The following is a 12266-nucleotide window of genomic DNA, read 5'->3' as shown; positions in this document are numbered from 1 at the left end:
GCTCACGTCCTCATCCCATCCATGGATCCGCTCACCACACAAACATTCCACGCAGTGCCATGCGCCCTGCTCACATTCTCTCCATCTGCTTTCAAGCAGGAGAAGCCTGCTCACATCAGCAGGGGGTGGTCCCAGACTTGGGGTGGAGTGGCCCACATTAGATCCATCACTCACTTTGAGGACATGGACTATGCCTTCAGTGACGGTGAGGTCAGTGGTGAACACCCTCGTGAGCATCCTGCAGCACATCATCCCTCTCTCAACACAACTGTGAGTGCTCTCTCTCCTGCTTTTGACACTGCTGCCATGCACTAATTATCTCTACTTTGGTTCACAGGGAGCTCTGCCAAGTGACCAACACCCTCAGCCAGCCATTCCCTCAGCTTTATCCAGGTCCTCACCTCCAGCCAAGAGGACACCTCCTCCATTGAAACAGCCTGGAAGACCCATCACAGCACTTGCCCACCCCCTCCACCAGTGCAGAGAAATATACGTTGGCTCCTAGATGCGGAGCAGGCTTGGGTTCACAATCTGGTGGTCACCGCAAGGGCACGTGTCCGCAGCAGGAGGAGGCAGGTTCAGTCGAGCTCCCCAGCATTCGGGGGACTGCTGGGGAAGAGGCATCTGTGAGGCCCGAGTCAGATGGCAAACCTCTGGATTTGGCCTTCCAACACATCCTGGAGAGTCAGCAGCAGGCGGGGGAACATCTCGCAGAGCTGTTGGAAGCCCTCAACTGTGTGGCTCGTGAGTCTGAGGAGTGCTTCCTCCTGCTCTCTGATGAAGTGGTGCCCACATGTGCGCGTATGGATGTCTCCATGGGAAGGACGGCAGATGTCATGGAGACTCTGGTCCAGCAGAATGCAGAGGTGTGCGCGGACTTGCATTCCATCACGGGAGCCATGGGTGAGTTCCTGTAGTGGTAACGCAAGAGGGAAGTGGGGCACCTCGACACCCCTTCAGGTGCTCCTTGCCCTCAAGGAGTCAGGCCCGGGCACTGGAAGGAGGAGGAGCAGCAGCTGGATACCCTTGGGCCATCTACTCAGGAATCTCACAGGCTGTCCTCTCTCTCCGAGTCCCCTTTGCCTGTGAAGCCCTCAACCTTGCCCTCTGTCACCACAGAGGGAGCAGTCGGCCCACAGATGATTTTGGAGGGAGAAGTGTGTGTATGGCAGGGCCTTTCGGAGCCTTGTGCAAGCACTCTCCCGTGCATGGGAATCCTTCCCCCATCACACTCACCTCACTGTCCTGAGCATTCTCAATGCTGCCTGCTGGGGTTCGCTTTCAGTTCTCCATCTGAGCTGACCTGCATCTCCGCCCACCCACTTTTCATACTCCAATGCAGCGCGTGATCTCGCCCACCACGAATCTTGTTTCACTTTCAATTTAGAGAGCATGGTGGTGATTCAGTTTTTCATTTGCCCCCTCCTTTCCCCTGCCAGTCACCCATTTCCTTTCCACCATCACTGTTGACTCCCCCTGGCATCACCTTCCACCTCCCCTCTGTGACCTACCAGCCAGAACCCTTTCCTTTTGGGGATGTCCAGGTGAACGTGCACATTCCCTTCCTTCCCAAAAATCCCACCGACCTCCTCCATCCCACCCCCAGAGTCTGTGTCTGCCTCCAAGTCCCCAACAAACACCCTCACCGTCCCACCTACCGCTCCTGTCAAACCCTCACCCTCCCACCCTACTGCCACACTCTGCCCTCAGTCATTCTCATCATTCCCCTGTACCACACTCACACTCAGCTTGCTCCCCAGGGAGGCAGTCATGGACTCATTAGAGTACCCCCTTGCACATTCCCATGGACATTCCCCACTCCGGACCCCTTCCCCTCTTTGGAACCTTTGCACCCAGGAACCCCTTCTCACTTGGAACCCCTTGCCCCCCGGAACTTCTTCCCCTCTGGAACACCTTCCCCCTTCCCAGACTCCCCCTCCATTAGTCCTTCCTCCTCCTCAGAGTCCCCCCCCTCAACTTAGTCCTTCCGCCTTCTTGACTCCTTCAGACACCCCTACTTCTTCTTCAGTGAGCCATTGCTATCGGGCTCCAGTATCTTCTGCTTCTCGGATGTCTGCGCTGTGAGCAAGGCCCGAGTGGTAAGTCCCGACTTCTGCTGGTTACACTTGTCAAGACGTGTTCTGCATTGGAGTGTTTTCCCACTGACGTGGGTTCCCGATGTCCGATGGCGGGGAATGGGACCCACCATTGAAGGGCTGAGCAGACAATCGCAAACTGATTTCACGATGTCGTGAAATTAATTCCTGGATTTCTTGCCATATTGTCCGTTCACAACATTAAACATGCCCGACGCCTCCAGGCCCTTGAGCACGTATAAAGAGATACTTACTGAAGCTGTTCTGTAGTTGAGTTAGGAAGTGTGTGCTTGTAATGTTCAACTCTGTAAACAAAGGTAAGATTGGGTAAAGATTGGCTCCAGTCCTTTCTTTCACCAATTAGCTTTCCAGAATATAAAATTAATGATTGTTTTAGTATTGAATCATAAAATGATTGAATGTTTACAGCACAGAAAGAGGCCATTCAGCTCATCATGTCCATGCTAGCTCTCTTCAGGTACAATTCACCCTAATCCCACCCCCTGCCTTTTCCCCATGGCTTTGCTATTTCTTTTCCTACAGATAATTATCCAATTCCCTTCTGAAAACCCCAATTGAATCTGCCTCCACCACACTCTAAGCATTCCAATCCTAATCGTACCATTGAGAAAATAAAGTTATTGCTCATTTCTCCATTGTTTCTGTTGACATTCACCTTAAATTAGTGTCTTCTGGTTTTCAATCCTTCCGTCAATGGGAACAGTTTCTCCCTCCCTGCTTTATCCAAACCCCTCATCATTTTGACCACCCCTATCACACCTCTTAATCTCCTCTTCTCCAAGGATGCCAGCCCCAGCTTCTCCGTTCTATCCTCACCCCTGAAACCATTCTCATGAATCTTTTCTGCACTCTTCCCAATGCCTTCACATTTTTCCTCAAGTGTGGTGGCCAGAACTGGACACAATACTCTGTATGATTGGAAGTGGGGAGCAAAACTGGGACTATTCTGGTTAAAAACGTGATTTCACACATATCTTTGACTTCAATATTCCTATCATTCCTCACACACTATTCAGTGATCCGTAAGTAAAATTCAATTACTGCTTTAAAATGTCACTTTAAAAAAAAATCTGTCAGAGAAATTTCCACCTCTGTGCTCCCCAGCCTGCTGTTTCACACATAATTGTTCTCAAGGGTGGAAAGTAGTGGGGCTGTGAGCACAGAAAAGGAAAATTCATACCAGCTTCTTTTTTATATTGGTCTATGCCTGTGAACTATTCTCTGAGCAGTTGGAAGCAAGCTAGGAGGTGACTCACCAGACCATCCTGTTAGGCACATTTAGGAGCATCTTGGGAGCAGGCTTTTTGCATCTTCCATCTGCTGTTAAAGATTGCATATTGTATTGGTGATGTGGAGAGGCACAATGCCAGGTTTAAATATCTTTATGTAAATATAAATTTGTCATTAGAAACTTCCGATTCCCAGGATGGATTTTTTTAAAAATCATTTATGGGATGAGGGCATCGCTGGCTAGGCCAGTATTTCTAGCCCATCCAAATTGCCCTTGTTCAAAGGGCATTTTTTTTTAAAAGAGTCTGCCATATCACTTTGGGTCTGGAGTCACATGTAGTCTAAGCCAGACCAGGTAAGGAGAGTAGATTTCCTTCCCTATAGGGCATTAGTGAACCAGATGGGCTTTTATAACAATCATTTCATGGTCATCATTAGAGTTTTTAATTCCAGATTTTTATGCTGTGGCAGGATTTGAACCCAAATCCCCAGAGCATTACCCTGAGTCCCTAATTCCAGTACTAATACCACTCCACCATCACCTCCCCTTGAACCTTCTTGGCTTCAAAGATATTCAGGCCTCAGGGCAATTGTAGGTTCCGACCCCGCTTGCTTCTGCAGTGCGCCCTCTGGCACAATGGGAGCTGCCAATTAAGAGGCCATCTCCATGTTCACCATCCAATTAAGGACCGTGGGTGGGTTCACAAGGTGGAGGCCCAATCAGAGCTTCTGTAGCACCGGATGGTCTGCAGCCCCACCAGGAGAAGTGGACATTGCTGAGGCAGGTAGGAGACTGTGAGGGTGCCTCAAAATGAAGGCGCTCTTGGAAACCTGCTGAAAATTTAAAAATAAAAACAAAGCTTTTAGGGCCATCAGTGTGAAGGAGAAACCCCTCCTTTAGTTGATTAATTGTAGTCGTGGCTGTGACTCTCTCATCCATTAGGATCTGTGACTGGGGTCTTGATAGGAGGCTCCAATGGCTACCAGGCCTACTGCCAGGAGGCTGCGGGGTTCTGTCCTCAGCAGGGGACCAACCTGATGTCAGGAAAATGCCAACAGCTTCTGAAAATCCCTCCTAATTTGGGCCTTAATTGGTACCCGCTTCTAAGGAGTGGGTTGCTGATTCCGGTGGCAACCTGCCTCTAGGAAATACACCCAGAGGTGGGACAGCATCAGGGAGCTAACCTGTGCATAACACTCTGAAATACTTTGCACCCCACCTCTAAAGCCACCTCCGTGGGCCTGGTAAGATTCTGCCCTGGATATATGCCAGAATAGTACCCCAGGAATAAAAATATAACAAGGATTATAAATTATTCCTTTCAGTTAGGGGGTTAGGCTAGTCAGTGAAAAGGGTTGAAACAATGATCAGTGATATAATATGACTTGGAAATCTGGTATATGTCTACTCCTAACCCATTAGTGTCACAAACTTATTTTAGTAACTATGGCAAAGTAACAATACATGTCCCAGGCATCATTATTTGACTAATGAGATTTGGAAATCTAACAAACAACGTATAAAATAATATGAAATGATGTGAAGTATGCAGCTAGATACCATTGCAAATACTTCACTCTACTGAAGCTGGTCTCAGTCTGCACAGAATACAAACTGACATATCTAGACTAAAGCTGGTAGATGGGAACAGCCTTACAGGGGAAGAGCTGTTATGTTCCTTCTGTTGGGCCATTTTGCTCAGCGAACATGGTTGTACACCTATCTACTGGTGAGTGAGTTGGTAAACAAAATATTGCAGACGCAGAGACCAATGTAAGATGAAGCACATGCTGTTTATTAACACAACAGAGCACTAACACATGTGCTTCTCCAACCAGACCCTATTCTAAACTACTGATTAACATTGTAGCCTGTGCTACACAGTCACATGGTCAATCTGCTCACATTCTCTTAAAGATATATTGCACCTCAGATTACCAAATCCCTCCCCCTTTACTTGAAAGTACAATTTACAATCTTTACAATATATCATCTATTTACATAAATAAATTACTTATAAATTCAGTCTCTCTGGAGGCTTCTTCAAATGTGTCGAACGTCGTATTTCTATGACTTTGAATGGTTTATCCAAGGCCTCCCTCTCAGGAGTCATCTCTCCACTAGGGTCTCCAGTAGGAACCTGTAAGTTTGTTTCTTCGGCCCTCTCAGGCTCAACAGATCCTACAGGCACTTCCAAACCAAGGGGAGTTCCTTAAACATGTGGTGTGGGCTCCAACGTGAATGCTTTCACCCTCTTTTGGGCCCAATCTCATGCACTCCTGCTGCCTCTCCTCTCCAAGTTCAACAATATGAAGGTCAACTGTCAAATCAGGATGCTGGGCAAGGCTAAATTAAACATGATATGATCAGCTTCCTGTTGTGTAAAAAAATGGGGCTTTGTTAGTAATTCCACCTTTTCTTCCTACGTGTCTTCTGTTGATGGGTTTTCTTCTTGGCAGCGCTGACTTTAATCTCAGCTACTTTGCGATTTCCCTATTGGCCAGACTAAGCTCAGGTATGAGCTCAACTTGAGTGAACACAGTGGTTGAGTATTCCAGCATTTACTCATCTGTCAGCACCTTTGATAACTCAGGGGTGTCTATTTTTAAACCTTCTTGGCTTCCACGTAACTGGTTCTTCAGTCCTTCCATTTCTTTTTTATATTTATTAGTTACTTCCTGGAGAATGAAGCATTGTTGTGTTTTCTCAGCTAATTTATTCTTCATCTCGGCCAGAGATATGCTGAATTCTTTCTGTTCTCCCTCGTACTTTGTATTTATTTGTTTTGAGTTTTCACATTTTATTTTTGCAACTACTGCACATGAAGGCACCGTACCACAGCAGACTAATGTACAAGGTTTTCTCCTGACCAGCACCTGAAATGCCTCTAAATTGTTGGTCTTAGAAAAAGATGTATAAACAGAAGTGTCACAGCCCATTTGCCATGTAAGATTCAACAAAGCCTGATCAGTACTGCATCTTCAGCAGTTGTTCACCTGGACCTCTGCCTCATCTTTCGTCTTTTGCGCTTCAGCCTGCACAAATGCTTCTTCCGCCACTTAGCTCTCATGTCGGCATGGATCTCAAAATCTCATCCTTTTTTAGTGGTACAAATTGGGATCTGAGGGAATGTTGCAATGTGCGAACGTCCTTCAGCAGGTTTTCTTTTTCTTTTTGGAGGTTACTGGCTTCAACTCGAAATCTGTCCTGGAGCATCACCTCTATGAGTTCCTTTTGTTGAGTCTTTACATACTCCTTTTACCAAACAGTAACATTTCCTGCTTCTGATTGAGATCTCAGTCATCTCTCAAGATTGATCTCCCTTAACCAGTTCCTTCCAAGGAGACTCGGTCCTCTGCCTGCTATCACTATCAGGGATAGATTAACAGACTGATTTCTTTACTACACTGGAACCTTGCATATACCTCTTACTTGTATATCTTCACCAATTTTAGCTAATCTAGCATCTGAATTTTCCAGATTTAATGAGTGGTCTCCTCCATTCAGATATTTGAATGTATGTTTCCTTATAACAATCGTGGATGCCCCTGTATCCACCTCCATTCGGATGCCCCTGTATCCACCTCCATTCGGATGGGTTTCCCGTTGACTTTCACTGTCACGTAGATTGACTCTGTTTTACCCATTTTTAAGTTGTGTGGGGAATAAATGTCTGACTCTGTTTCTTCTGGTTCCTCTATTATGTGGATTTCACAATTTCTACCTTTTTGCTTAAAGTTTTGTCTTAATCTATCTTTACAATATCGCATAATCTGCCCACTACAATGGTAGTAGAAACACTCGATTCTTTTAAATTGTTGTTCATTTGCAGGCTGTCTGACTCCACTTCCATTTGTTATTGTGGGTTTTCTCTGTTAAACCATTGCTTTTTGTTGGTCTGTTAATGGTGGCTGTTTCCCACCTTTCCACAGAGCCCTGCGCTTCTGCGTTATTTCTAACCAGTGCTTCCCTGCCGATGTGAAGAACAGCGCTATTTTGTGCTCCCTTGATTGTTTCTGAATTCCTGACTGCGGACTCCATTGGGAGCGTCAGCTCCAGCGCCTTGCTGAAGTCCACTCATTTCTGACTGCAACCTTTTTTGAATGGTGCCTTCATTAATCCCACACACTAATCGGTCTCTTAACATGTTGTTAATCGATGTCCCAGACTCACAGTGCTCTGTCAGTTGTTTTAAGGCTGCTATATAGCAAGTGACTGTCTCTCCAGGGGCGCGACACCTCGAATTAAATTTAAAACGCTGCATTCTTATTGAGGGTTTCGGCTGAAAGTGACTTTTCACAGGGTTTACCAACTCATCAAAGCTCTTGGAATCTGGGGCGTTGGGCGCCATTAGGCTATGAATTGGGCCGTATGCTTTACTGCCACATGTCAACAAGAGGATCACCCACCTCGTCTGCTCCCCTGACATGTCATTGGCCAGAAAGAAGAATGTGATGTGTTCAATATAATGTGACCAGTCATCGGTGGTCCGATCAAACGGTTCGATACGGCCAAACTGTGGCATACTGGAGTGAGATAACGTCAACGACTATGATGAAGGCTGTCACAACCACCTTGCAAGTTACGGCTGATTTACTTCTGTTTAATTTCTGCAGCTTTCTTTTGTGTCGTAAACTGGTCGTGTTTTGCCTCGTTGCCAGTTGTTATGTTCCTTCTGTCGGGTCACTTTGCTCAGCGAACACGGTTGCACACCTATCTACTGGTGAGTGAGTTGATAAACAAGATACTGCAGATGCAGAGACCAATGTAAGATGAAGCACATGCTGTTTATTAGCACAAGTAACAGAGCACTAAAACATGTGTGTTCTCCAACCAGGCCCCATTCTAAACTACTGATTAACATTGTAGCCCATGCTACACAGCAATTGGGTCATACAGTCATGTGGTCAATCTGCTCACATTCTTTTAAAGGTGTATTGCACCTCAGATTACCACAGGAAATTAACAGCCAACAGGTTGATCATTTGTCCTTGTCTCAATACATGTCTATTCAGTGAGAAAATTGGCTCCTATTTAAAACATTTTTTATAACTCCTTTAGTTTGCATGTAGCATTGCAAATTAACATCTCAGCACCCAGAGTATTGATGGGATAGGGGCCTCCCTAGATTTGTAAATTAAGTGACCAGTTTGAGCTGCAAGGTTGGGGGGAAGAACTGGAAGCTCCATATCAGATGTGCGTGGAGTTGCCTGATCCTCCATAGTGGACGGATGTGTTGAGAACTGCCATGCTATTCATTCACCCCTGCCTCTATCTGCAGCACATTGCTTACTATAGCTCTCGATACATGGACCAACATGTGAAGCAGCAAATGTTACTAACTGGCCCTCAGCTGGTGGGAAACCTACATCCTTATGACTGGCGCCGACTATGAATTTCTTTCTCAGTGTTATGAGGGGAACGCCTTTGGCTGCGATTTTCCACTCTGTGATTTTCTGTCTATTGAGAAGTGAGAGAAAAAAATGCATCTACGTAACACACCTTTAACAACCTCATGATGTTCAAAAGCACTTTACAACTAATGAAGTACTTTTCAAAGTGTAGTCGCTGTTTTGATGTAGAAAACGCATTAGGCACTTTGTGCACAGCAAACTCCCACAAACAGCAATATGAAAATGGGCAGATAATCTGGTTTTTGTTGGTGTTGATTAAGGGACAAATGAATGACCAGGAAACTGGGGGGAACGTCCTTGCTTTTCTTCAAAATAATGCCATGGGATATTTTATAGCCAGCTGAGAAGGCAGAAGAGGCTTCGGTTTAACGTCTCCTACAAAAAACTTGACCGCTGACAGTGCAGCACTCCCTCGGTACTGCACTGGGGCATCATCCTAAATTTTTGTGCTCAAGCCTGAATTGGAAGTTGAATCCACGGCCTTCTGATTTAGAATGGTTGCAAAATCAAGCTGCGTAGTTTCCTGTTCCTGGCACAGGCCAGGAGTGTTAAAGCATAAATTGTGATCTTTGCCTATATTATCTTGCTCAGTAGATTATCCCAACTATTTATACTTCTGATAGCTGTCTTAAATTTACTAACCATTAATCTTGGTTTATATATTTTGTTGCTCCTACTTTCTTGAAATACTTTACATTAATAAGTTGGGTTTGCTTTTTCTATACAATTGTAGTACAATGCAAATCCCTCTTTTGACAGCTTTCTTTCTGGATTCAGAGCTTAATCTTCCCTAATCTTTCCCTAGAGCTCATTCCCTTCATTCATAGTTTTAATGTCACAGCTATTTTCTCTTCTCTCTCTAATACATTCTTTTCTTTTGTATTTGTATTTGTATTTTGTATGGTATTCAAAATGTGGTCTAAATACTGCATTGTAAATTTCTGCAGGTTCCAGGTTAAACCTTCCAAAAACCTAGGTTTTTAAATTGCTTTATCACATTGCCTCTATTGTGAATGTTGAATGTTGACTTACGTCTAAGTTTCTCTCTCTCAAGAGGATGTAAACAATCCCATGTCACTCTCTCAAAGAAGAGTAGGTGAGAGTTCCCTGGTACCGTGGCCAATATTCAGCCTTTAACCAACATCACTAAAAAAAATACCTGGTCATTATTTTGTTGCTGTTGTGGATCCTTGCTGTGCAGAAACTGGCTGCCACAATTGCTCCATTTACAACCAAGACTGCACTCCAAAAGTTACTTCATTGGCTGTAAAACAGTTTGGGATATCCTGAGGTTCTGAAAGGTGCTTTACCAATGCAAGTCTTTCATTCTTTTGCTATAATATGGTGCATTCATTTCTTGCAAACAGAGCTTCACTGAGCACCCTTTGCTATATACCACAAATGAACCATCATTTACATGGACACCTCGCTGTTAAATTAATAATTCGGCCTTTTGTGACAACAGCCACATGTCCCAGTGCTGCTGCAGTATCATCGTGCATTGATTAGTAACATTAACCTTCATTAAATCATCTTGACTGCTAAGAACAGTAAACATATCCTGAGGCTTGTCCAAAGGCAAATTTGTTTACATGCCAAGCTTAAGATTTACTTCAGCTCGATTAATATTTGTATCCAGTTCACTTCTGCATCTACTAAAAATAAGGTGTTATATTGTCACTGGATATATCTATCCAGCACATTGTTTTTTTAATAAAATAAATTCATGGATTTGAAGATTTAAAAAAAAGACACAGCAATATATATTCCAGCATTTTAAAGTGATTTGGCATTTCCCTTAAAGGGTTTATGCTAAGTGAATATGCCAATAATACTTTATTCCTAATGGGCAACACCTAAACACCTGCTACAAACATAAGTAACTGATGAGATGAAATTACGTTTTCAAAAGACTTTGCCAAAAATAAAGATGAGGTAAATGGAATGGAAGGAGAATAGAATGGAGTATAAATACCATCACAGAGTAGTGGGCTGAATGGCCTTTTTATATGCTGCCTTGTAATTCTATGTAATAAAAATCACCTATCAGGACCCGAACGGAAATACTCATTACTCCATCCAGCACCTTCCACAGAAACCAATGCCTTAACAGCTGCCTTATGTACAGTCAGGCCATTGATGACACACATGCGCAATTCACATCAGCATTTTTTGCACCTTTGGGAGACAGTTGAAGAGCTGCTGGAATTTTCTGTGACAACAAGCTCAAAGCACCCTTTGGCTTCCAATCCCTGTTCTGCCTCCAAGCAAAGGTTCCCTATGGAGGCTCTGCCTCCAATGTGTATTTGTGTCAAAGGTCCTTTGCTGCCAACATGTGCAGACAAATTTGAGGCTGATATTTATGAGTTTAAAATAGCAAACATTTGGGGGAAGATCTTCAGGTTGGCGAGCGGGGGCGGGGCCCGCTCGCCGACGCATAAAATGATGCACGATGATGTAGGGTGGAACTCCTAATGTCACCCTGCGTCATTTCCATTTTCAGGTCAGCGGGTGTGCAGCCGAGTCAGCTGCGCGCCCGTCAACCTGTCAACGGCCTATTGAGGCCATCAAAAAAGTAATTAAAATCATTAATGGACCTGCCTGTCCAACCTTAGGATTGTCGGGCAGGCTGGGAGCCCTGGTGGGCTTAAGAAAGAGCATGAAACCTCATCCACGGGCGGGATGAGGTTTCATGAGTGCTTTTAAATATTTAATAAAGGTTTCAGTAAAAGTGATGGACATGTCCCAACTGCTGTGACAGCGTCACATGAGGAGACATGTCAGGAAAATGTTAATATCATTTGCTTACCATTTTTAAATTTGGAGCCCGTCTCCCTGAGGCAGCACTTAGCCTCAGGGAGATCAGTGCGCTCCTTAGCATGCATGCGTGAAAGAGCACACTCCAGGCTGAGGGAATCCCTCCCGCCCTGCCTGCACAGAGCGTGCATAGCGCTTCCTTGCGGACGTCATGCTGAGCAGGCCTTAATTGGCCCGTCCACGTAAAATGGCGGCGCACCCCCAATCGGGGGTGCCGATCAGAGGCGCGCCTGCCCACACCCACTCCGGCACTGCCTTCCCCCCCCCCCCCCCCTCTGACAAGGGGAAAGTTTTCCTCTTGAGAATTTTTCAACATTATGTAAACCAGATCAGCATTTCCCCTGTTGTTAATGTGTGTACCTAATACTGTCAGAACGTGATAAAAGAATGTGATACCATTGATTTCAAATTAAACTTTAAAAAGTCAATTCACATAAATGCTTGGCCAACTTCATGTCTTGCTGGCTAAACTATATGCGTTATTAACATATAAAATGGGATCAGTCATTTTAGTCCCACTCAGCAACACAACGTGCATTTATATAGTGCTTTTAAAATAGTAACATATCCCGAGTCATCTCACAGGAACATTATCAAACAAAATTTGACACCAAACCATATGAGGAGGTATTAGGGCAGATGACCAAATATTTTGGTATAAGGATAGAATTCCAGAGCTTGGGCTTA

The 12266-nt window shown here is 44.8% G+C and overlaps 1 protein-coding gene across 2 annotated transcripts in view; it reads left to right on the top strand.

Moving 5' to 3' along the window:
• Positions 1-12266, top strand: part of LOC121289166 (muscarinic acetylcholine receptor M3-like) — a 77100-nt gene that overhangs the window by 26929 nt on the left and 37905 nt on the right. Inside the window, exon 1 of one of the 2 annotated variants that reach the window (XM_041208318.1) lies at positions 647-903. The exons of the other annotated variant lie outside the window; for it this stretch is intronic. Coding sequence (XP_041064252.1) covers positions 794-903 — 110 coding nt within the window. The 5' untranslated portion in view covers positions 647-793. Of the gene's footprint in view, positions 1-646; positions 904-12266 lie in introns of those variants that run through there. 2 annotated transcript variants of the gene reach the window in all.

This window comes from Carcharodon carcharias, chromosome 2 (genome assembly GCF_017639515.1).
Source record: "Carcharodon carcharias isolate sCarCar2 chromosome 2, sCarCar2.pri, whole genome shotgun sequence".
NCBI lineage: Eukaryota > Metazoa > Chordata > Chondrichthyes > Lamniformes > Lamnidae > Carcharodon > Carcharodon carcharias.
Note: the sequence above shows the minus strand (reverse complement) of the source record. Positions and strands in the feature narration are given on the sequence as shown.